The sequence below is a fragment of the Rhinatrema bivittatum genome, chromosome 7 (genome assembly GCF_901001135.1).
Source record: "Rhinatrema bivittatum chromosome 7, aRhiBiv1.1, whole genome shotgun sequence".
Lineage (NCBI taxonomy): Eukaryota > Metazoa > Chordata > Amphibia > Gymnophiona > Rhinatrematidae > Rhinatrema > Rhinatrema bivittatum.
The window spans coordinates 306747652-306774522 of record NC_042621.1 but is presented as its reverse complement, the minus strand read 5'-3'; the positions used below and the strand labels follow the sequence as shown (position 1 = coordinate 306774522).

The window sequence follows — 26871 nt, the reverse complement described above, 5'->3', positions numbered from 1 at the left end:
CCAGCACACACACTGCATGAACCAATAAGAATCACAGAATCCCTCCCATTGTAACTATGACATCATAAATGAGTTCCCCCTCCCCAGCACACACACTGCATGAACCAATAAGAGTCACAGAATCCCTCTCATTGTAACTATGACATCATAAATGAGCTCCCAATCCCCAGCACACACTGCATGAACCAATAAGAGTCACAGAATCTCTCCCATTGTAACTATATCATAAATGAGCTCACTCCCCCAGCACACACACTGCATGAACCAATAAGAGTCACAGAATCTCTCCCATTGTAACTATATCATAAATGAGCTCACTCCCCCAGCACACACACTGCATGAACCAATAAGAGTCACAGAATCTCTCCCATTGTAACTATGACATCATAAATGAGCTCCCACTCCCCAGCACACACACACTGCATGAACCAATAAGAATCACAGAATCCCTCCCATTGTAACTATGACATCATAAATGAGCTCCCCACTCCCCAGCACACACACACTGCATGAACCAATAAGAATCACAGAATCCCTCCCATTGTAACTATGATATCATAAATGAGCTCCCCACTCCCCAGCACACACACACTGCATGAACCAATAAGAATCACAGAATCTCTCCCATTGTAACTATGACATCATAAATGAGCTCCCAATCCCCAGCACACACACTGCATGAACCAATAAGAGTCACAGAATCCCTCCCATTGTAACTATGACATCAATAATGAGCTTCCTCTTCCCCAGCACACACACACTGCATGAACAAAGCCAATTATGTTCTGTGGGAGGTGATTTGGGACATTGTTCTGAAGACGGCTACTCCCAGGGGCTATGGGGAACTGGAGAGAAGCAGCTGAAAGAAAGCGGTAAAAGGAAAAGGCACTTCTGAAACATCGGACACAAATGGTCAAGGAAACGTTCATTTTGGATTTATTTGAAATCCTATTTTCTAAGATTGCTGGACAGGACTTCCCTAAGAACATAAATGCCATACTGGGTCAGAATATGGCTCCATCAAGCCCACTGGCCAATCAAGATAATCTGGACACCATATATACAGTGGGAGAAACACAGGCTATACATTTGCTTTCTCTAATCCACTAGTGCCATTCTGATATTCCTAGGGTCATATTCTGAACTCAGCTCCATATCCTTAAGTGTGCTCAAAGTAATGCGTTAGGCATCTACTGAACTCAGCTCCATATCCTTAAGTGTCCTCAAAGTAATGCGTTAGGCACATACTGAACTGAGCTCCATATCCTTAAGTGTCCTCAAAGTAATGCGTTAGGCACATACTGAACTCAGCTCCATATCCTTAATTGTCCTCAAAGTAATGCGTTAGGCACCTACTGAACTGAGCTCCATATCCTTAAGTGTCCTCAAAGTAATGCGTTAGGCATCTACTGAACTCAACTCCGTATCCTTAAGTGTGCTCAAAGTAATGCGTTAGGCACATACTGAACTGAGCTCCGTATCCTTAAGTGCGCTCAAAGTAATGCGTTAGGCATCTACTGAACTCAGCTCCGTATCCTTAAGTGTCCTCAAAGTAATGCGTTAGGCACATACTGAACTGAGCTCCATATCCTTAAGTGTCCTCAAAGTAATGCGTTAGGCATCTACTGAACTCAGCTCCGTATCCTTAAGTGTCCTCAAAGTAATGCGTTAGGCACATACTGAACTGAGCTCCGTATCCTTAAGTGCGCTCAAAGTAATGCGTTAGGCATCTACTGAACTCAGCTCCGTATCCTTAAGTGTCCTCAAAGTAATGCGTCAGGCATCTACTGAACTCAACTCCGTATCCTTAAGTTTGCTCAAAGTAATGCGTTAGGCACCTACTGAACTCAACTCCGTATCCTTAAGTTTGCTCAAAGTAATGCGTTAGGCACCTACTGAACTCAGCTCCGTATCCTTAATTGTCCTCAAAGTAATGCGTCAGGCATCTACTGAACTCAACTCCGTATCCTTAAGTTTGCTCAAAGTAATGCGTTAGGCACCTACTGAACTCAACTCCGTATCCTTAAGTTTGCTCAAAGTAATGCGTTAGGCACCTACTGAACTCAACTCCGTATCCTTAAGTTTGCTCAAAGTAATGCGTTAGGCACCTACTGAACTCAGCTCCGTATCCTTAATTGTCCTCAAAGTAATGCGTCAGGCATCTACTGAACTCAACTCCGTATCCTTAAGTTTGCTCAAAGTAATGCGTTAGGCACCTACTGAACTCAACTCCGTATCCTTAAGTTTGCTCAAAGTAATGCGTTAGGCACCTACTGAACTCAGCTCCGTATCCTTAAGTGTCCTCAAAGTAATGCGTCAGGCATCTACTGAACTCAACTCCGTATCCTTAAGTTTGCTCAAAGTAATGCGTTAGGCATCTACTGAACTCAGCTCCGTATCCTTAAGTGTCCTCAAAGTAATGCGTCAGGCATCTACTGAACTCAACTCCGTATCCTTAAGTTTGCTCAAAGTAATGCGTTACGCATCTACTGAACTCAGCTCCGTATCCTTAATTGTCCTCAAAGTAATGCGTTAGGCATCTACTGAACTCAGCTCCGTATCCTTAAGTCTGCTCAAAGTAATGCGTTAGGCACATACTGAACTGAGCTCCATATCCTTAAGTGTCCTCAAAGTAATGCGTTAGGCACATACTGAACTCAGCTCCATATCCTTAAGTGTGCTCAAAGTAATGCGTTAGGCATCTACTGAACTCAGCTCCGTATCCTTAAGTGTCCTCAAAGTAATGCGTTAGGCACATACTGAACTGAGCTCCGTATCCTTAAGTGTCCTCAAAGTAATGCGTTAGGCACATACTGAACTCAGCTCCATATCCTTAAGTGTGCTCAAAGTAATGCGTTAGGCATCTACTGAACTCAGCTCCATATCCTTAAGTGTCCTCAAAGTAATGCGTTAGGCATCTACTGAACTCAGCACCGTATCCTTAAGTGTGCTCAAAGTAATGCGTTAGGCATCTACTGAACTCAGCTCCATATCCTTAAGTGCGCTCAAAGTAATGCGTTAGGCACCTACTGAACTCAGCTCCGTATCCTTAAGTGTGCTCAAAGTAATGCGTTAGGCATCTACTGAACTCAGCTCCGTATCCTTAAGTGTCCTCAAAGTAATGCGTCAGGCATCTACTGAACTCAACTCCGTATCCTTAATTTTGCTCAAAGTAATGCGTTAGGCACCTACTGAACTCAGCTCCGTATCCTTAATTGTCCTCAAAGTAATGCGTTAGGCATCTACTGAACTCAGCTCCGTATCCTTAAGTGCGCTCAAAGTAATGCGTTAGGCACCTACTGAACTCAGCTCCGTATCCTTAAGTGCGCTCAAAGTAATGCGTCAGGCACCTACTGAACTCAGCTCCGTATCCTTAAGTGTGCTCAAAGTAATGCGTTAGGCACCTACTGAACTCAGCTCCGTATCCTTAAGTGTGCTCAAAGTAATGCGTTAGGCATCTACTGAACTCAGCTCCGTATCCTTAAGTGTCCTCAAAGTAATGCGTCAGGCATCTACTGAACTCAGCTCCGTATCCTTAAGTGCGCTCAAAGTAATGCGTTAGGCATCTACTGAACTCAGCTCCATATCCTTAAGTGTCCTCAAAGTAATGCGTTAGGCATCTACTGAACTCAGCTCCATATCCTTAAGTGTGCTCAAAGTAATGCGTTAGGCATCTACTGAACTCAGCTCCATATCCTTAAGTGTCCTCAAAGTAATGCGTTAGGCATCTACTGAACTCAGCTCCGTATCCTTAAGTGTCCTCAAAGTAATGTGTTAGGCATCTACTGAACTCAGCTCCGTATCCTTAAGTCTGCTCAAAGTAATGCGTTAGGCATCTACTGAACTCAACTCCATATCCTTAAGTCTGCTCAAAGTAATGCGTTAGGCATCTACTGAACTCAACTCCGTATCCTTAAGTCTGCTCAAAGTAATGCGTTAGGCATCTACTGAACTCAGCTCCGTATCCTTAAGTCTGCTCAAAGTAATGTGTTAGGCATCTACTGAACTCAACTCCGTATCCTTAAGTCTGCTCAAAGTAATGCGTTAGGCATCTACTGAACTCAGCTCCGTATCCTTAAGTGTCCTCAAAGTAATGCGTTAGGCATCTACTGAACTCAGCTCCGTATCCTTAAGTCTGCTCAAAGTAATGCGTTAGGCATCTACTGAACTCAGCTCCGTATCCTTAAGTCTGCTCAAAGTAATGCGTTAGGCATCTACTGAACTCAGCTCCGTATCCTTAAGTCTGCTCAAAGTAATGCGTTAGGCATCTACTGAACTCAGCTCCATATCCTTAAGTCTGCTCAAAGTAATGTGTTAGGCATCTACTGAACTCAGCTCCATATCCTTACGTGTCCTCAAAGTAATGCGTTAGGCATATACTGAACTCAGCTCCATATCCATATATTATGTTAATTTTCCTATCATTTTTTCTCTGCTCCTAGTTGTACTTATCCCTGTTGTATTGTAACTGTTTTTTGTTCAGCACCTGTTATTTATTTCGTTCACTATACCTTTTATCACTCCCCTGTTTATTGTAAACCGGCATGATGTGATTCTCTCACGAATGCCGGTATAGAAAAAACTAAAATAAATAAAATTTATTTTATTTATTTAACAGTTTTTTATACCGACCTTCATAGTAAATTACCATATCGGATCGATTTACAGTTTAACAAAGGGAAAAACAACAAGAGTAACAAATTCACGTAAATGAAAGATAACAATAAGTAGGAATAAGTCAAAAATTACAATCAACAAGGGGAGAGAACTAAATATCCTTAAGTGCGCTCAAAGTAATGCGGTAGGCATAGATTGTATGAGCTCATGGATAGGAGGACGGGGGGAAACCCTGGAGACACAGGGCATGTTACTGTTCTTGTTATGTTTGCTATATTGTTAGGAGACGTTTATGGCTCCACTGTCTGTTATCACTGAAAATAATAAAACTATAAATTGAAAAAAAAAAAAAAAAAAAAGTACCAAGCAGGACCCCAAGGGGTGAGAGAGATTCCAAGCTGCTTACCTCATGGATAAGCAGTGGATTTTCCCGAGTCCACCTTAATAATGGTCACAATCAAGCTAACACAACTTCACCCGGAGCACTCTGCCTGATGGGGTGCTGGGCTTTACCTGCTCATCTGTAGCCCAAGAGTGGCCTCCTGAGCAGGCCGGCACCCACCTCTTTTGTGTCCCAGACCTCGGCACCATCATTGTACATGGTGATCAGCTTCTGGTTGCCCTTCCCAGGGGCAAAACGGATCTTCCTTATCCAGCTGCGGTGTGTGGGGATTCCCCTGGGAAGAGTGAGACAGATGTCAGCCCACACAACGTGTACATTCGCACCATGAGAAGCCACAAGCAGGGGTGCACAAGGCACTGGGACCTTCACACAAACCAACATTTTAGTAATTAGGCGTACTGCTCGCCTTGTTTGCTGTAAAACTGCACTGAATTGTATGCGGCGGTGACATCCCCACCCGGCATGGTCATCACACAAAGAATTAGCAATCATTCTGCATGCCTGAATTCTCAGGGGTGATAGGGATTAAAACTGGATCCCTAATCGTGGAAGTCGTGGCCTGAGATCTAGGACAGTGCACCAGGGCTGACACTGGTCAGCCTGCTGTCAGATTGTTTGTTTCGTTCTCCCCATTGCTCCCATCTGCAGAGGAACGATGTATTACTGGGAGACAATTAAGCTCTGGAATTCATTGTCGGAGGATATGATTAAGGCAGTTAGCCACAGCTGGCTTAAAAAAGGTGTGGAAAACGGTTCTCGGAAGAGAGGTCTATAAACCAAGCAGAGTTAGGGAACAGCCACCTCATATCCCTGCACAATAGCAGCATGACATCGATTTACTCTTCGGGATCCTGCCAGGTACTTGTGACCTGGATCGGCCTCTGTTGGAAACAGGATACTGGGCCTGATGGACCCAGTATGGCAGTTCTTCTGTACAAGTTAAGAAATATCCTCAACCTCAAGTAAGCATCTTCAGGCAGAACTGGGCAAAGGTAGTGCACACCTGGAGTCTTGTGAACTTGTCACTAGTGTGAGCGGAGCTCTGCCGCTCTCTATGGGAGCGACACAAACCTAGAAGAGTGGTTTCCCCTGTGAATGGTGAGGGGACAGCACTTCCTGCCATGCTCCTACAGTCACAGCCTCGGGTTTTTGGAAGTTAACCTCTGGCTGAAGCATCTTTGTGTGATACAGCCTGGCAAGCTTGTTAGCAGGAGCTGCTGCAGTGTTGGATACATTACAACCTGGCCACAAAATCCCTGATAACTGCCCACCGGCCCTGCCCGCTGCTTACTGTACCTGGACACTCTGGCCTTTAAGTCCCAGAAGTTAAGATTCCCATCCACGTCTCCCAGGACCAAGATATCCCCCTTCCAGGCAATGCAGGTGATGCTGCCCATGCTTCCCTGTAGATAAGACAGAAAAGTAACAGGTTTCCAACTGCAGACTAACTCAAATGCATGTCAGAGGGCAGCCCGGTCATCAAAGCCACCGTCTAATAATGTCATGTAAAACAACCCACGCACACCACACACACAGAGAGGGTAGGAAAAGGAAGCCACTAATAAGAAAATCGTAAGCTTCACCTCAAATACATGAAACTAAACACAAAGAGTTATCAAGAGAAAATAAAATAGGAGGGCCATATTCAAACGACACTTAATTATCCATCTAAATGGCTTATCCGGCTATATTTAACCCTTACCCAGCTAAATTCTAGATTTGTAACTAGTTACCTGGCTAGAATGTACCTGGATAATTCGGGGGGCATTCCAGGGATGAGCAGATAGGCAAGTTAACTTATCCAGCTAACTCTGATTGGGCCACAGGGCTGTCCTAAAGTTAAAAACACAAGAAATTGCCATGCTGGGTCAGACCAAGGGGCCATCAAGCCCAGCATCCTGTTTCCAACAGAGGCCAATCCAGGCCATAAGAACCTGGCAATTACCCAAACACTAATAAGATCCCATGCTACTGATGCAATTAATAGCAGTGGCTATTCCCTAAGTAAACTTGATTAATAGCCATTAATGGACTTCTCCTCCAAGAACTTATCCAAACCTTTTTTGAACCCAGCTACACTAACTGCACTAACCACATCCTCTGGCAATAAATTTTAGAGTTTAATTGTGCGTTGAGTGAAAAAGAATTTTCTCCGATTAGTCTTAAGCAACAGCCGATTAGTCATAAGCAACAGCCTGCCGAACTATTCATGCCAAGGACCCTTCTTTAGTAACCCCCCCAGAGAACTATATAGATCATATCCAGAACTCTCAGGCCTTCTTTGAATCCTTAACAGACTTAAATCCATTCCCAGATTGATACCTTGCTTCTTTGTTTTAGCCTACATTAGGCTCTGTAGCATTTACGTTATGTTATGTTATTACCCCATATAGCTGTATCCAAGTTACTTTTACCTGTTCATTGTAAGACATTAACTTGTCATTGTTCTGTTCAGAATGTAAACCGAATTGATCAGTAGCTCTGTTATTGGAAAATCGGTATATAAAAGTGCAAAATAAATAAATAAATAAATAAATGTGCTACTTGCTAACTTCATGGAGTGCCCCCTAGTCCTTCTATTATCTGAAAGAGTAAATAACCGATTCACATCTACCCGTTCTAGACCTCTCATGATTTTAAACACCTCTATCATATCCCCCCTCAGCCGTCTCTTCTCCAAGCTGAACAGCCCTAATCTCTTTAGTCTTTCCTCATAGGGGAGCTGTTCCATCCCCTTTATCATTTTGGTTGCCCTTCTCTGTACCTTCTCCATCGCAATTATATCTTTTTTGGGATGCGGCGACCAGAATTGTACACAGTATTCAAGGTGCGGTCTCACCATGGAGCGATACAGAGGCATTATGTCATTTTCCGTTCTATTCACCATTCCCTTCCTAATAATTCCTAACAGCTAACTTTAAGATAACCGGGTATGTTCAGCAGTGCGCACAGCAGCTGAATATGCAGCCCTAGATATTTAACGTAAGTATAGAATCAGCATCAAAGATCTTATTGTGCTGAACCGAGATAATCCACGGCCTCCTGCACGCGATGCAGACGAGGGCACCACTATTTAAATCATTTACTGATTCATTGCTTTCAAAGGTGAAGCGTGAAAAATACAAAATAAATCCTAATACAACCCAATAATACAGAGAGTAGAACATACATTTGCTTATCAATTTCCGCCTCCAAAGGAAAGAGCACTTATCTTTATCTACGATCGCTGTTGCAACTGAAAGCGCTCCTACGTTATTTCAAGCTGAAATAACAGCAGCAGGAGCCCGCTTCACGTTAAAGCACATCTCATACTGCCAGGGAATGGAGGATTTTATACAATGAATCAATGAATCAGTCAACATGTAAAGTTGCAATAATTTGCTGATCTTTGATTTTTCCACAAAATATGTTCATTTGACCCATGATGAAGGCGGCAGGAAGTGCTGCCGAAGCAGAGCTTCCCAAACTGTGGGTCGGGACCCTCAAATGCCAACACTCTTCAGGTGCCGACAGAACTAGTCGTGGAAATGAGCAGGAGGCCTGCGAGCTAGCGCACGATCACAGGCCCTCGCATGAGAAAGGCTCAGGGCCGCTGCGCTCACTGACCCCATGCTACTGCCACTTGGCATGTAGCATGAAGGGAAAGGAGGAGAGTGCCACAGCCCCTTCTCTCTCCTCAGCCACCTCCGAATCCACCCAAAAGTAAAATGTTGTCTGCCCTCTTTACCCACCAGATCGGTCCAGACAAGTGGGTTTTGCATCCCTAGCAGCAGATGGAGGCAGAGAATAATGGAGAAATTACTTACCTGATAATTTAGTTTTCCTTAGACAGATGGACTCAGTATTTCTCCATCTGCTGGCAGGGGAGCATGACCCATTGGTCCTGAGTCCATCTGGCTACGCGCTAGGGAAAAACCTTTCAAGCACTGCTACATAAGCGAGAGCGCCACCTGCAGTCCCTCGTGTCTCCAGCAGACGGCAGAGGTGCAAACCTGCAGTCTGGAGCTAGTGAAGAGCGGTGCTCCCCGAGGTGTCAGGTTCCTTCGTGGGTCGTCCCTCAGGCAGAGCAGGGTGAGCGGGGCTTGGAAACCCTTGATCTGGCTCGGCCCTTGTCTTCTGGAGGGAGGGAAAGCCAGGGGTCCTGGTTCCCTCGCTCCCTCTGGGGCCTTCTGACCGTCAGCCGAGAGTCAGGAGCAGTCAGAAGCAGGGAAGTATATCTTTCTCTTTCTCTGGGCTTCTTTGGTTGCTGTTTCTTTAAAAAAAAAAAAAAAAAAAAATGAAAGAAAGTAACCAGAGTTTGAAGAGCAGAGCTGATCGGGTGGCCGTATCGCATCGCCAAGGTCGGTAGTGAGGGTGAGAAGGGACGCACGCAACTCGGCTGCAGCACTTGGGGTCCGGGACAGTGATTTCGGCACTCAGGAAGTTATTTTCACCACTGACCATGGCAAAAGCATGGTGCCCCCTCCACAGAGTGTGGGAAAGTGTGTCAGACCTGCGGAGTGAGGCGATCGCACCTCACTGGAGCCTCGCTGTGCACCGGCTGTGCCTCCGGAGGGGAAGGGACCTCGAAGCAGTTGCTGCATGCGTTCTTCAGGCCCCGTTTCAGGAGGCCACCGGAGGAGTTGGAAGAGACATCAACCACACTGCCGTCACAAAGCAGGCGGCACGCAGCTGCTAGGGATTTCAGGGGCTCCCCTCCCCTGCTGTCTCCAGTTCAGCAAGGCCCTGTGGAGCATAGAGATGGAGCAAGGGGGCAGGATGAGGCTGCTGTGCACAAGGGATCCAATAGTTCTGAGGATTTTCTCACAGATTTTGTCCTGTTATTCCATAAGGCCTAACTGGCTAAGAGGGAAGCAGCGAGTAAGCGTTCGTCCACCCAGAAGTCCCAGCACTCAGCTAAGAGGCCTAGAGCAGCTATGCAGGCAAGATCAGAGGGCCTTCTTCAGCTCCTGGGCTTGGGTCGCCAGGCGGGAGAAGATGTGCAGACTTCGAGGATTCAGAAGGAGGTCGTCTACGGGAGGGTCCACAAGGGGACCTGGGGTGTTGATCCTGTGGGAGCCGGGCTTAGCAAATTCCAGGAAGGCCGACTCTCCCTGGGCCTCCTCACGGTGCTGACATAAGTTGGAATCCAGGTCAGACTGCGCAGCCCTAATATGACAGGCAGCGCCGAGAGAAAGGTGCTTATGTTTCTTGGCTGCCGGAGCCATTGGTGGCGGTAACTGTGTTCTGTCGGCTCGCACGCAGATTTCTGGCGCCTAAGCAGGACACGGTGAGGTGCAGGCGGAGCCTGTGTGCCCGGCTTTACCTCTGTTCTGTTCTTAGTAGGTTGTGTGCGTATGCGCAAAGCCGACGCATTGAATGTACCGACGTTCTATGGAGGGCAACACAAAGACGCGCGCTAGATGGAGCTGCTGTGTCCTACCATGCAGTGCGCCGACCAAGCCTAAACGCAGGGCCTAGCCCACTGGGGGGGTGCTCAACCCGCTCGGAAACCCACTTCCCCTTATCGCAACAGGATCGGGAACGACGTTGATATGGCGCACCGAGCAAGGAGACCGGAGGAAGTCCTACCGAAACCCCTCCAAATATCTCTGAATCAGGAGGTAAATCATCACCTCTTTTTTTTTCTTTTTTACTTACCTGGGCTCAGCGCTTACCGGCTGAGTACAGAGTCGGTCTCCAGCTGCAGGGGGGGGGGGGGTTGAGGGCTTTGGCCGTCACCACCGTGCTCAGCTTCCTGAACCCTCTGCCTTTCAGCTGCTTAAGTAGCAAAGTTCACACCGGGAACCAGATACCGGACCAAGGAACACCTCTGAGGGATCTCGGAAATCACCTCAGGAATTCTCAACTGGGGGAGGGACCTTTAGGTATCACCGCAGGAGAGCAGGCTAATTGTTTCTCCAATTTAAATGTAGAATTTCTCCTTCAAAAAGTACAGCAATCCCCATAGGGAGAAGTACGACCAGCATCTGCTAGGAGACGGAGAGATACTGGAGGGCTGAGGTCACTGCAGGGGTGTATTTAGGGTGACGTCAGCTTTGAAATCTGACTCCGTCTCTATATGCTGGCAGGGGAGCATAACTCATTGGTCCTGAGTCCATCTGGCTTCACGCTAGGAAATGTCTTATTGTGGATAAAGGAGAGAGGGTAAGACTAAACTGTCAGTTTTTCAAATGAATAAAGGTCTTTAGTGGCGTGCTCCAATGGTCTGTACTGGGATCTGTGCTGTTTAGCATATTCATAAATCATCTGGAGAAAGGAACGAGTGAGGTGATACAAAATTGTTCTGAGTCATTAAAACAGCAGTGGATTGTGAAGAACTACTGAAGGACCTTGTGAAACTAGGAGACTGGGCTTCTAAATGGTAGATGCAATTTAATGTGGACCAGTGCAAAGTAACGCACGCAGAGAAAAATAATCCCAACTATAAGCAAACGATGCTGGGTTCCGTGTTAGGAGTCACCACCCAGGAAAAGCAGCTCGGTGTCTCTGTGGATAATACTTTGAAATCATCGATTCTGTGCATGGAGGTGGTAAAACGGAAAACAGAATGTTAGAAATTATTGGGAAAGGAATAGAGAACAAAACGCAGAATTTCATAATGCTTTTGCACAGATCCAAGGCGTGACCGAAAAGGCAAATATAGTCAATGAAATATAAATTGCACACAAGTCCAACCCACGTTGAAGAAAACTTCCAAATTTTCTATTGCACAAAGCAAAATTCTTATTTCATTGACTATTTGCCTTTCTATTTTGGGGCTTTTATATATATGAAAAAAACTTTGTTTTTGTTTGTTTGTTTGTCATCATCATTTTTACTTACGTATTTAGAAGTATTTGTATTCCACCTCTTCAACTTTCAGGGCAGTTAACAATATCACAGGTATAAAGATAGTTCTTGAACATACCCAAATCAGTCCAGACAAGTGGGTTATTCATCCCTTCCAGCAGATGGGAGTCAAAGAACAAAACTTTGAGGCTCTGCTATGACCTTTCGTGGATTGCAAACTGGCTAAAAGACAAGAAACAGAGAGTAGGATTAAATGGACAATTTTCTCAGTGGAAGGGAGTGGGCAGTGGAGTGCCTCAGGGATCTGTATTGGGACCCTTACTTTTCAATATATTTATAAATGATCTGGAAAGAAATACGACGAGTGAGATAATCAAATTTGCAAATGACACAAAATTGTTCAGAGTAGTTAAATCACAAGCAGATTGTGATAAATTGCAGGAAGACCTTGTGAGACTGGAAAATTGGGCATCAAAATGGCAGATGAAATTTAATGTGGATAAGTGCAAGGTGATGCATATAGGGAAAAATAACACATGCTATAATTACACAATGTTGGGTTCCATATTAGGTGCTACAACCCAAGAAAGAGATCTAGGCGTCATAGTGGATAACACATTGAAATCGTCGGCTCAGTGTGCTGCGGCAGTCAAAAAAGCAAACAGAATGTTGGGAATTATTAGAAAGGGAATGATGAATAAAACGGAAAATGTCATAATGCCTCTGTATCGCTCCATGGTGAGACCACACCTTGAATACTGTGTACAATTCTGGTCACCGCATCTCAAAAAAGATATAGTTGCAATGGAGAAGGTACAGAGAAGGGCTACCAAAATGATAAGGGGTTGGAACAGCTCCCCTATGAGGAAAGACTAAAGAGGTTAGGACTTTTCAGCTTGGAGAAGAGACGACTGAGGGGGGATATGATAGAGGTGTTTAAAATCATGAGAGGTCTAGAACGGGTAGATGTGAATCGGTTATTTACTCTTTCGGATAGTAGAAAGACTAGGGGGCACTCCATGACGTTAGCATGGGGCACATTTAAAACTAATCGGAGAAAGTTCTTTTTTACTCAACGCACAATTAAACTCTGGAATTTGTTGCCAGAGGATGTGGTTAGTGCAGTTAGTATAGCTGGGTTTAAAAAAGCATTGGATAAGTTCTTGGAGGAGAAGTCCATTACCTGCTATTAATTAATTTGACTTAGAAAATAGCCACCGCTATTACTAGCAACAGTAGCATGGGATCTTCTTAGTGTTTGGGTAATTGCCAGGTTCTTATGGCCTGGATTGGCCACTGTTGGAAACAGGATGCTGGGCTTGATGGACCCTTGGTCTGACCCAGTATGGCAGGTTCTTTTGTTACTTAACTGAGTGCGCTACCTGCAGAACCTCAGTATTTCTCTGACTCCAGCAAATGGTAGAGATGTACCTGCAGGCTTGTTAGTTTAAAAGAAAAAAAGGAAAAAGATTTTTTGTTTTACAGTAATTTTAGGCTCCAGATCTCGGATGCTCCCTGAGGTGCTAGGCATCTTCGTGGGCATCCCTCAGGTGGAGTTGGGCCGCTGGGGATGGGGGATTGGATACCCCTGACTGGGTTTGCCCGCAGCATACCGGACAGTCCGAAAGCCAGGGGTCCTGGCTCCCTCGACCCTCCGAGGCACCTTCTCGCCCTTCTTCCTCTGGACAGGGAAGTCCCCACTTAATAATGTTTCTTGTTTAAAAAAAAAGAAACAAAAAAAAAAAACAACCCAGTAGCATACAAGAAGCAGAAGAGCAGAGTTTAGTAGGAACGTCAGCGGGGTGGGCCTAGTGAGCAGGAGCTGTCAGCCAGGGCTGGGAGCTGCAGGACTGAGCGGCAGCCGACTGGCGGTTAACCTAGGGCTCCGGGGTCGATTGCAGCACTAGTACCGGGAGGGAACCGCAGTGCCTTGATCCTTGTGTAGTCCTGCGCTCTGGTGGGGACGACTGGACTCTGTCAGCGTTCCTGGGAACTCCCCGGTGGGGACTGCATCCATTCCCGCCGGCGGCTCGGTGGGCCTGAGTCCGGCGCAAATCACCATGCGGGAAGCCTCGTGGGGGAGCGCTGCGGGGTGCGATCGGGAGACGGTCGCTAAAGACTAAAATGGAGGCCTGCTGCGTGTGTGGCGCAGCGGCTGTGGCTCTGAACTCGCACTCCCTCTGCCTAGCGTGAGTTTCAGGACAGGAAGGCCCCTCGAGCTGCACAGGAAATCGCAGCAGGGGGTCAGGAGGGTCTGCTCCCATTGCTGCAGGGGAGGCAGTGCAAGTGACCGCAGGGCAGTCGGGCGATTCTCCTCTCGCTCTTTCCCCAGTCAGGCGGGGAGCCTCAGAAGGGGAGGATGAGGTGGCTGACAGTCCCCTGGGATCGGGGGAAGATGAATGGGGGATTTCCCCCCGGATTTTATTCTCCTGCGTGACTAGGAGAAGTGCTGGAAGAAGGCAGGCAGGAGATTGCCCACGGGCACCCGCAGCTAAAAAGTCTAAAGTGGCTTCTCGCGGGACTGGCAATATTCTTCAGCGCCTGGGTTTGCGCCATGCGGCTGCAGAGGCTGGTCCCAGAGACGGTGATGACTCGGATCAGTCCCGATTGGATCCCCCTTGCTGCAGGAGCTGACCCAGATTGCCCGCCGACCCCCGACGCAGATGGGGCAAAAGATGACCCGATCCCGACAAGTTCCCGGTCCCAGAGGGAGATGATACATGGGTAGTAGGAGGAATTAGGAGTGAAGGTCACTCAGGAAATCGGATAATGAGGGTGTTAACCCAGTCCTTGATGGGCTGAGGGGACCCACTAGTGCTTTTCCATTGCCCAAGAAGATCTGAAAGCTGGTGAACAGGGAGTGGGACTCCCCGGATAATGGTGGGCAGAGCGATGGCCAAGCTTTACCTCTTAATGGAGAACTCAATGGAATTGCTGAGGATCCTGAAGGTAGACGACGATCCCGATGGCCAGGGCAGCAGCCCTGAAGAATGTCCAGGATCATATGCTGGAGGTGCAACTCAAACGGATGTTTGAGGTCTCAGCGTTGAGCCTTTGGGCAGCTGTCTGTTCAGTTTAATGCAAAGGGCCTGTCTCTGTTGGATTCAGAAGGTCCCGAAGCAGACATCCACAGCGAAGGGCGGTGCATTGTGGGCTGCACATCTGGAGGCAGGCGTATTCTATGTGGCAGATGCTTTGATTGATTTGGTGCTCGCTGCATGGTCTCCCTCGGTAGCGGTTCATTGGCTGCTGTGGTTAAGTAACTGGTCGGCCAATTTATCATCCAAGGTCCAGCTCTGTAATCTTCCCTAAAGGCCATTGTTTCCTTCACTCTGGAGGAGCAGGGTCAGGAAAGGTATTCCGTTTACTTTGTGGTGCCGAAAAAGGAGGGCTCCTTTCGGCCCATTCTCGATTTGCAGAAAGTGAATCAGTTCCTTCAGATTCCGTGCTTTTACATGGAGACACTGCATACTGTGATGGCAGCGGTTCACAAAGGAGAATTTCTCGCCTCCCTAGACCTGCACATCCCCATTCGTCAGGAACATCAGATGTTTCTTCGCTTCAATGTGTTGAGCCAACATTTTTCAGTTCAGAGTCCTCCCATTCAGCTTGGCAACGGCGCCCCGCATATTTTCCAAGGTGATAGTGGTGATGCTGTGACTCTTCACCGGGAGGGAATTTTGGTCCACCCGTATCTGGACAATTAGGTGGTTCAAGCGAAGTCCAGGGAGGAATGCAAGAAGTCCATCCAAAGAGTGATGTCCACCTTACAGTCTATCGGTTGGGTTATCAATGTGCACAAGAGTCAATTGGAACAAACTCAGTCGCTGGTTTACTTAGGGGCCCACTTCGACACTCCACATCGTCTTTGTCTGGAGGTCACCAAAGTGTGGGATTATTTACAGGTCCTGGGGGTCCATGGCATCCACGTTGGACTTGGTTCCATGGGCGTTCGCACTCATGAGACCACTGTTGTCAAGAAGGAGTCCCTGCTCAGAGAAGTTTCATCTTTCCTTGCCTCTGCTTCGGGAGTCCAGGTCCAGTCTCTCATGGTGGTTGTCTCGACTCAATTTAGAGAAGGGGATGGATCTGGAGCCTCCGAACTGGGTGGTGGTCTCCAAGGTCACAAGCCTCTCTGGCTGGGGAGTCGTGTGCTTGGGCCGGTTGGCGCAAGGTCTGTGGCGACTCAAGGAGAAGTTCTGGTTTATCAATTGACTCGAGCCGAGGGTGGTCCGTCTAGGCCTGGAGGTTTTTCTGCCCCTGATCCGGGGTCACATAGTTCGAGAGTACTCAGACAACACTACGGCTGTGACATACATCAATTGGCAAGGCGGCATGAAGAGTCATGCAGTGGTGTTGGAGGCCAAGAGATTATTTGCCTGGGCGAAGCATCATCTCAAAGGCCTAGCCGCATCGCAAGTAGCAGGAGTAGACAACGTGCAGGTGGACTTCCTCAGCAGGCAGCAACTGGATCCTGGGGAGTGTGAGTTGTCCCCTGAGGCGTGGAACCACACCTGTGTAAGGTGGGAAACTCCCCAATTGGATCTTATGGCAACGTGGCTCAACTCCAAGATGGAGAGATTCTTCAGTTGCCGAAAGGAACTCTGCTCGGAGGGCCTCGATGCTTTGGTGTGCCCTTGGTCGATGGGAATTCTTCTGTACGTCTTTCCTCCTTGGCCCCTCATAGGTCGGGTCCTCAGGCACATAGAATCATATTCCAGGACCATGGTTCTAGTGGCACCAGAGTGGCTGCAGAGACCGTGGTTCGCAGATCTAGTGCGACTTGCAGTGGAAGGTTCTCTCATCTTCCAGAACTGTTGCATCAGGGTCCCATATTTTCGGATCGCTTTTGTCTCACAACTTGCCCTCAAGAGAGGTAGAGACTTCGATTGAAGGGTTACTCGAACAGGTTATCTCCACTCTTCTTCAATCCAGAAGACAGACGACCTCTATGGAGTATATTAGGGACTGGAAACTGTTTGACGTTTGGTGTCTTCAGCGTCATCTAGATCCTCTGGCAGTGGAGGTGTTGCATATGCTGGATTTCCTACAGCAGGTGTTGTCCAAGGGTTTGGCTTACAACTCGCTTCGTGTGCAGGTGGCTGCCTTGGGTGCACTTAAGAGGCAGGTTTCAGGGTATGGACTCTCTGTCATCCGGATGTGGTAAGGTTCCTCAAAGGAGCTAAGCTGTTACGTCCTCCGGTGGAAAAGATCTGCCCGGATTGGGGTCTCAACCTAGTACTTCATGTTCTTTGCAAACCCCACTTTGAACCCTTGAGAAGGGCTACCCTGAAGGATTTGACTCTGAAAGCGGTCTGTTGGCTATTTGTTCAGCTCAAAGGATTTCGCAACTTCAGGCTCTGTCATGTAGGGAACCGTTTTTGCGGATTTCCAGGAATGGAATCTCATTGAGAACAGTGCTTTCCTTTGTTCCTAAGGTGATGTCTGTCTTTCATGTTAATCAGATGATAGATTTTCCGGGTTTTCCAGAGTGGTCAAAAGATTCTCAAGATAGAAAATTACATCTTCTGCATGTGCGGCGGACGCTACATCGGTATTTGGAGGTTACTAATGCCTTTCGTTACTCAGATCATCCGTTTGTCCTCTTCAGTGAACTGAAGTAGCAGCCTCTAAGGCTACCATATCTCGTTGGCTTAGGAAGGCCATTTGTTTGGGACGACAAATTCCCGTCGGTTTGTGGGCGCATTCCACTAGGGCGCAGGCTGCTTCCTGGGCTGACTGTCAACTTCTGTCGCCACAGGAGATTTGTAGGGCAGCAGTGTGGTCCTCAGTTCATAGCTTTACCAGGCATTAGTCTGAATGTCAGGGCGCAGGATGAGCTGTCCTTCGGGACCCACCCTGTTTAGGGCTGCTTGGGTACATCCCACTGGTCTGGACTGATCTGGGTATGTTCAGGAAAGGAAAATTGGTTCTTACCTGCTAATTTTCGTTCCTGTAATACCAAAGATCAGTCCAGAGGCCCTCCCGTTTGATGCCAGAAGACTTATTTTCTGCCAAGGTTTGTTGCTTAGTACAGAATTTTTCTGTTTAATAGAGGGCAGTTGTGGAATTCACTTCCTTGTTTTGTTTGGTTCTTGACGAACAAGTTTTATAGTTCAGGAGTATCCGCCCTTTAGGTCCCTCTGTCTGTGTGAAGGGGTTTTTAAAGTATGTTTGCTTGGGTACCGGTCAGTACTGAGGTTCTGCAGGTGGCACTCTCAGTTAAGTAGCAGTGCCTCAAAGTTTTGTTCTCTGCCTCCATCTGCTGGAAGGGATGAATAACCCACTGGTCTGGACTAATCTGTGGTATTTCAGGAACGAAAATCATCAGGTAAGAACCAATTTTCCTTTATGCCTGGAGCTATGAGGGGGGAATTCCCTCCCACTACCCACTGTTCCCCAAGTGGAGCTCCGAGGAGTGAGCCCCTCCGATCCCTGGCACCTGATGCAGAGGCATAAAACTGGCCCTATGCACAAAAAAAGGTTTACCCACCTCTGGCATTATATGCCATGCAGCAGCATGCAGTGCACGTATGCCATGTATGGTAGGTATCAGTATATATGTCCATAGGTGCATCATGTATAATGCGCAGCATGTGTGCAGGTGTGCCGTATGCAGCATGCAGCAGTGTATGGTATGCAGCAATATACAGTGTCACACATGCATACAATCCTACCAGGCATGGCATCAGCAGTGCAAGTTTCATACACACGCAGTCCCACCACAAAATGGGAAAAGCACGTACAGCAAAAGTGCAAGCTTCCCTCAGACACATATACACACACCAAGTCCCACCACAGAACAAGTACAGCGTGGGCAGCTTCAGTGCAAGCTCCCTTCATACACACATTGCCCCACTGCAGAACTGGTACAGCATAGGCAGCAGCAGTGCAAGCTTCCTTTATGTACGCACACAATGCAAGTAATAGTATCACTTACATCAGGGGGAATCCTGGCACTGTCCTTCACAGAGTTTCCTTCCACAGTAAGATGGTACACCTGCCCGTCTGTGTCCGTGAACACAAAGTGCTCACGTGCACATATGTTCTGACTCAGCTCCGATTTGCTTTCTGCTTCCTGAAACAGACTATAGAAGAAAGACATCACAATGCAGCACATGGAGAGACTGACAACGTGTGGATGCTATGGGTGTGCAAAAGAGAAAGCAGACTTGCTTACCTGTAACAGGTGTTCTCCTAGGGCAGCAGGATGTTAGTCCTCACACATGGGTAACATTATCGGATGGAGCCCGGCACGGAAAACTTATGTCAGTTTCTGGAACTTTGACTGGGCACACTGAGCATGCCTGGCATGTCCTGTACCACGCGTCCACACGGGGTCACTCTTAAGTCTTGTAACATAGAATTATGATAAAAATAAAATAAAAAATAGGAGAAACCCAATTCTGCGGAGTGGCAGGCGGGTTTCGTGAGAATTAACATCCTGCTGTCCTAGGAGAACATCTGTTACAGGTAAGTAACTCTGCTTTCTCCAACGACAAGCAGGATGGTAGTCCTCACACATGGGTGAATACCTAGCTACAGGCTACTCCCCAACACAAATGAGGACCTAAGAGACACCAACCAGGTGCCAACGGGCACAACAACCACAGTGCTATTGGTAACAGAAGGGGAGACAGCCTGAACCCAAACAATGGGTCCTAGGCAGGGAGAGTGGGTTTCTACACTTCGAAGAGATTTCTGAGGACAGGCTGGCCAATCCTACTGTCGCGTCGGCCATCCCTATCCAAACAGTAATGAGATGCGAATGTGTGAAGAGAACGCCACATCACAGCCTTGCAGATCTCCTCCATGGGAACTGCACGCAAGTGAGCCACCGACGTTGCCAAAGCTCTGACAGAATGAGCCTTGACATGACCCCCAAGATACAGTCCTGCCTGGGAATAACAGAAGGAGATGCAATCTGCTAGCCAATTGGTGCCTGTTTGGCAATGGCAACGCCCAATCTATTCCTATCAAAAGAATGAAAAGTTGGGTGGGCTTCTGTCCGCTCCAGATGGAAGGCTAAGGCTCTCTTACAGTCCAAACTGTACAGTACTTATTCACCTTGGTGCGAATGGGGCCTGGGAAAGAATGTTGGCAGGATGATTGACTGGTTAAGATGGAAATCTATCAACACCTTAGGCAGGACCACCCTGTCATAAAAAAACTTAGTGTAAGGTGGATAAGTTACTAAGGCCTGGAGCTTGCTGACCCTGCGTGCTGAGGTGACCACCACCAAAAATATGACCTTTCAGGACAGGTACTTCAGGTCACAGGAATGCGGTGGCTCAAAAACAGCTTTCATCAGCGAAGCAAGCACCACGTTAAGGTCCTAAGACACAGTGGGAAGGCTTCAATTGTAGCAGGCCCTGCATGAAACGTACAACTATAGGATGCACAGAGATGGGTGTACCATCTACACCATGGTCTTATGCACCAATTGCACTCAAATTAATTCTAATGGAGTTGGTTTTCAAGCCAGCCTCTGATAGGTGTAGAAGGTAATCAAGGGTCTTCTGCTCACACCACACAGAAAACCTCCTCCACTTCAGTCTGTAGGGCTTTCTAGTCAAATGCCTTCTGGAAGCTACCAGGACCCAGACACATCCTCAGAGAGATCAATCAGTTGTAGAATTAACTTCTCAACATCCAGGGTGTGAGCGACAGAGTTTGAAGGTTGGGATGCCGCAACTTGCCTTGATCTTGAGTGATGAGCTCTTGGGAAGTCCCCAGACTGATCAGTTTCCAGATGGACAACTCCCACAGGAGTGGAAACCAGACCTGTCTCGGCCAATGCGGGGCTATGAGGATCATAGTCCCTCTGTCCTTGCGAAGCTTCAAGAGAATCTTCGCCATCAAGGGAATCAGAGGATATGCATATAGAAGACCCTTGCCCCAATGACAGGCAAAGGTGTCCGAGGCTGGTTTGCCATCTGTTCTGTTGCAGGGGACGCAAACAGATCCACTACTGGGCTCCCCCAGAGGCGGAAGATCGTTTGCTACCCACTGGTCCAGAGACTATTCTTGGGGTCTGAAGGCACGACTCAGTCTGTCTCTTATGTTCTCTGTTCCTGCCAGATACATGGCCCTGAGCACTATCCCATGAGACAAGGCCCAGGACCAGATATGGACTGCTTCCTGACACAGGAGTTATGACCCTGTGCCTCCCTACTTGTTGACATACCACATGGCTACTTGGTTGTCTGTCTGGATCAGGAAAACTTTGTTGGACAGCGGATCTCTGAAAGCCCATAGTGTGTAGATGATCGTACAGAGCTCCAGGAAGTTGATTTGACAACGAGCTTCCTGGGTGGAACAAAGTCCCTGGGTGCAGAGCCCCTCTGCATGAGCTCCCCACCCCTGGGTGGACAAACCTGTGGTAAGGACAATTTGGGTAGAGGGCCTTTGGAAGGATATTCCCTGTTCCAAATTTGAGAGTAACTGCCACCAGGACAAAGAGTCCCGCAACTGGGCTACCACATCCCTCACCGTACCTCCGAAGAGATTCTCTCCTTTGCACGGCAAGTCAGCGAGTCTTTCCCATACCTCCTTTCTGAGATCCAAGGCACACAGCCATACCATTCTTCAGATGCCAATTCCCACTCCAGAGACTCTTGATGCCATTTCAAAAAATCTTAGGTGGTATGAACCTCGTGTTTTCTGCACTCTACTGTTGAAGCAGCTGATTGGCTACCTCCTGCATTTGCTTCCAGAGGTTCTGCGAGGTACTGCCTCATGTAGAGCTGGTAAGAGGCAATGCAGGCAATGAGCATGGCTCCCTGGAATACTTTCCTCCCAAGAGTGTCCATCGCCCCGTGATACTTCCCCACCGAGGCATGGGTCCAAGAGCGCTTGGCCTTCATGAGTGTGGATTCGACCACTGATTGGTATGACAGCTGACGCTTCTTGAATCTGGTAGCCTTCTGGACGAGCTAAACCCCATCCGCCTTCCTGTTCACGGGAGGAACTGTGAGGGTGTATTCCCAGATCCTCACCAGCAACTTCTTAAGTATTTCATGCACAGGGACCGCCACGATCTCCTTAGAAGCCTCCACGAACTTGAGGATTTCCAGCATTTTATGCCTGGCATCCTCCTCTGTCAACAACTGAAAAGTCAATGCCCGCACAAAAGCTGCAAAGGTTAAGTCCTCCAGGCGGAGACTTCCTTCTTTCCCCTGGAGGAGAAGGCTCTGAGGGAAGACCCTCCGAGGCCCTGGAGGAGGAATCTGCAGTGTCATCCTTCCAGTGGTCATACGGAGCCCCATCCTCACTATAAACTACAGGGGATGAAGCCCTAGGTGCTTGGCCTTTGTCCAGGGGCATAGGCATCGGTGGCAGCCCCGGCGGCACTGGATGGGGGGGCTTCAGGTCTCGGTGTCCCTGTCAGACTTGATAGAGCTTCCTTGGAAAAGGAACCTGCAATGAACACTATATCAGTCGGGGAAAGCATCAGTGCCCCGCTGGGCATCGATGGCCTCCCGGCAAGCAATGTCAGCTGGGTCGGTAATGCACCGATGAGCACATTGAGACGTTCCAGTTGCGGTTCCAGAACGGAGAGCACAGGCATCGTCAGTGCCACAGGCACAATGCCCTACATTGCTCATTCCACCACCAGCTAGACTCTCTGCTCCAACTCCTCCTCAAAACTTGCTGATGCCAACACTGAATGGGAGGCAAGAGGGGTGGCCAGATCTTCCTCAGATACCCATGGTGGATCGGTGATTGGCCCAGGACTGGTGGAGACCATCACGGACCCCTGTCATCGATGATCGGCACACCTCGCCGCGAGGCCATTTCGGGGGCATCACGGCACTGAAGGTGGCCGGTGCCAATGCTTCATTGGTTTGCCTTGGTGCTCAGCCCAGTCCTTCCCCAGTGCTGAGGTCGATGACAACGAACCCAACTTCAACTTGGAAGAGACCAACAGAAGCCGGTCCCCTGCGCCCCTATCTGCCGATGGCATCGATGGAACTGACAGCTCCACTGATCTCGATGGTGTGGTGTCTTTTGGTGTGGCTCCAAGGTCCAGATTCCGCCGATACAGATGTCGATAGCTTGGACTTCCTCGACCCAAAGAACTCATCCATCTTGTCGAGTTGAGCACAACATCTCTTAGGGGACATCTGAGCGCATAAGCGGCAATCCCGGACGTCATATGATGCCTCTAGGCCAGGGGTGGGCAATTCCAGTCCTCGAGGGCTGCAAACCAGTCGGGTTTTCAGGATATCCTTAATGAATATGCATGAGAGAGACCTGCATACACACTGCCTCAGTTGTATGCAAATCTATTTCATGCATATTCATTAGGGGTATCCTGAAAACCCGACTGGTTTGCAGCCCTCGAGGACCGGACTTGCCCACCCCTGCTCTAGGCAAAGGACACATACCTCGTGAGGATGCATGATGGACATAGTTCTCGGGCACCGACAAAAACTAGACGAGGCCATTACGAACAAAAAGAAAGGGGATAAACGAAAGTGGTGACGGCGGGCGATCGAAGCCGGTGGGCACCAAGACACCACTGCCATGAGGGGGGAATGGCATGAAAAAGCTAAGGAGCCTACAGGGGGGGTCTCTGGACCCTGGCATCAATGGAACGTGAAAAAACAAAACAAAAAAAAATCTGTGAAAACGTTTCCCCAAGGCAATTTCCAGAGGAAAAGCCACAAGTTCACAAAACTGCAAGGCAAAAGCTCAGTGGAAAAGAGACTGAAGAGGGACCCCGCGTGGACATGTGGTATAGGGCATGCTGAGCATGCTCAGTGTGCCTTGTAAAAGTTCCAGAAACTTTGACATAAGTTTTCCATGCCGGGCTCCATCAGATGATGTCATCCACTTGTGAGGTCTAATATCTTGCTTGTCCTAGGAGAACAAGCAGATTCTATCATTGCAGAGAAAGTACACATCCTGGAAGAGACTTGCAGACAGGGGCACTATCCCAGAATTAAAGTTTAAATCAGCAGCACCCCCCTGGACGTACACCAAACAGTTCTCCTCCTTCTTCCCAGAAGTTCTATTCTCAAAATGTTTTCTTCTTCCCACTTTGACTTCATATGTTTTTCTTTTCTGGTTTCATCCCTGCTAATGTCTGACACTTCAATAAATTCTTTTGTTCAGTTTAGTGCAATTGCAATAAACTCCAAGCTCCCTCATCTTTGCTGGTCAGTCACTAGCATTTCATGTCTCAGAATGCAGCTACAAGCAGGCCAAGCCGCAGCTACAATATTTATTTATTTATTTATTTATTGTTTTTGTTATACCGAGTTTCATGACAGGCATCACATCAACCCGGTTTACAATTAACAAAGTGTGAAAAGCATAACGTAGCGTAGTAAACAATATTCTCAATAAAAACCTTGAACTTTAAATACAGGGAATCAGAAAAAGGATGTGAGAAAGTTACAATAAAACAGGGAAAAATTAACTTGGAACTGGAAGGGGGGAGAGAAAAGAACAGAGCAATATTTACATTTCAGCCAATTAATGTAAAAAATTAGCAAGATGAGTAAATAAGACTATGCGAATAAATATGATATAAGATATGATATATCATATATCATATATATCAATATGATATAAGAGACCCTCTAGTGGCTCCCAGCACAGGTCCAGCAAGCCCATTATCCTGTCTTTGATGGTGACCAAGCCTCCTTACTCATAACCAGGGATAAGCAGTGGCTTTCCCAAGTGGTTTGTGGACTTTTTCTCCATGAGTTTTCACTACATTCTCTGGCAAATTCTACATTTAATTGTGCACGAAGTGAAAAAATATTTCTCCAGTTTGTTTTAAAGATGCTACCTGCTAGCTTGATGGAGTGTCCCCTACTTGAAAGAGTGAATATCCTTTTCCTGTATACCCATTCCACCTCAACTCAAGATTTTATAGACATGAGAACATGAGAACTGCCATATTGGGTCAAAGCAAGGATCTATCACAGCTCCTCTCAGCCTTGTCTTCTCCAGGCTGAAGAGCCCTAACCTGTTCTCAGCCTTTCCTCCTAAGGGAGCTTTTTCTGACCACTGCCAAGATCTTTCTCCTGAGTGGTGATGATCAATTTGTGTACCTACAATTTAGATTATTTGCCCTATATGCATCACTTTGCACTTGTCCACATGAAGTTTCATTAAATTCACATTAAATTTCTGCTCTTCAGATGCCCAATCATCCCATCTCACAAGCTCTTCTTGCAATTCCTCACTATCAGTTTGTGATTTAAGTAGTCTGAGTAAATTTGCCATCCCTTTTGGTTTTTTTTTACTATATTCATTAAGATAGATAGATATAGTAAAAAAAACAAACAAAGGGGATGGCAATCCACTTCAAAATACGGAAAAGGACTGATAAATATATTTCAACAAAAAAAGCCCCAATACCTTTATTTAAAAAATTATATTTATCTGAATAAAGCACCATCTAAAAAATTATAATAGTATACCCAAAAAAGCTTTCATCAAAAAATGTATTTTAAAAAGAAATCACTGTTGAGCCTTCAACTAAAAACACTTTCACTTCCTCTCTCACACACACACCACTCAACAATAAAACATAACAGCATTAACAATGAAACATAGTACCCCACTCATCAATGATGAAACACCGTATCATTAACAAAGAAGCATAGTGTCAGTGTTACAATCCTAAACATAATATTGCCGACGCACACATTTTACATAAAAAACTTAGTTCAGTGAAACACACGTGCAAAACACTCCCCTACGTTTTGTCAGTTTATCTTTCTTCAAGATCTGTATACAAAGAAGTCCTTGCTTCAAAGTTTGACCTTGCAAAAAATGTCTGCAGGGCAATAAAGCCCGTTTGTACTTGCAGAAATGGTTTGGTTCAGCGGTCTCTAGTGACTCTGGGACTGCTCTGTTGCAACCATACAATGGCGGCTTAGTTTCTGACAATTAATGGGCCAGGCTGGAAACCAGCGCCGCTGCACATGTGCTGCTGAGAAGCGGCGCCGGCTGGAGATCTGTTTTGCCAAACATTATTTGCTGCATCGGCTCTGCTAAGAGTTGTAAACTAGTACTGCTGAACATCATTTGCCACATTTTGTGCCGCTGAGAAGTGGCGGCACTATTACAAATTTCTTCTGATTGACCGCCGCTGAGAGCTGGAAAAAGTATTGCTAAACACTGTTCACCATATCTGTGCCACTGTGAAATGGCGGTGTTACTACGAATTTCATTCGGCTAATAGTGTCTACGATGGTCCCCCTGAGGAAGCCCAAATGTGGGTGAAACAAAGGCTTTATTTCCCTGCAGACATTTTTTGAAAGAACAAACTTTGAAGAAAGGACTTCTTTGCTAACATTTATTTATTTATTTGGGCGTTTTATATACCATCGTTCCAAAATAAACTCCATTTTGAAGTGAGGCACACGCCGGCTTCCGTTCACCCCTTTTAGATCCAGGATTGGTCTAGAAGAGCAGTCTTTCTTTGGAACAATAAAATAAATGGAGTAACGCCCCTTGCCGTGCTGACTGATCGGAACGGGGGAAAAAATGGCTCCCAAACTTTCCAAGCGCTGGATGGTGTCTAGCACTGCTGCCTTCTGTTCGGGAGCCTTGCACGGCGAGACCAGGAATTTGAGTGCTGGGGAACGAACAAGTCTAATGCGTAGCCGTGCGTTATCACATTGAGGACCGCTTGGCCCAAAGTTATACTGGCCCATTCCTCGACAAACAAGGGTAACCGCGCCCCTACCTTGGAAACGATGTGCTGGGGCTGAGGTGAGGGGTGGGCCGGCCGCGTATCACGGTGAAGACTTGGGCTCCTCCCTGTCTACCTAAGCGTGTACTCCAAAAAGACTGCTGCCATTGAGGGATTCGGGAGGAAGGCGACCTATCAGACGGACCGGTAGACCTTTGAGCACACGAATTCCTGGGCCCTCGGAAACGGGATCTGGCCGAAAAAGGAGGAGCGCGCCCTGAAATTTGTCCTCGGGCAGCCGCTTTGGACGAACCATCTGCAGCTCAGTTACGTAGCCACAGCAGGCGACGCGCCGATACAGCCTCCACCCCGGACTTAGTGGATGTACGCCGCAACCCGT

At 47.3% G+C, this 26871-nt stretch overlaps 1 protein-coding gene across 4 annotated transcripts in view; it reads right to left on the bottom strand.

Moving 5' to 3' along the window:
• Window positions 1-26871, bottom strand: part of WDR11 (WD repeat domain 11) — a 238628-nt gene that overhangs the window by 73156 nt on the left and 138601 nt on the right. For all 4 annotated transcript variants that reach the window (XM_029610533.1, XM_029610534.1, XM_029610535.1 and 1 more), the window contains 3 exons: window positions 18753-18900; window positions 6317-6423; window positions 5180-5294 (listed from right to left, as the gene is read on the bottom strand). In XM_029610533.1, the coding sequence (XP_029466393.1) occupies window positions 5180-5294; window positions 6317-6423; window positions 18753-18900 (370 nt within the window). The remainder of the gene's footprint in view (window positions 1-5179; window positions 5295-6316; window positions 6424-18752; window positions 18901-26871) is intronic.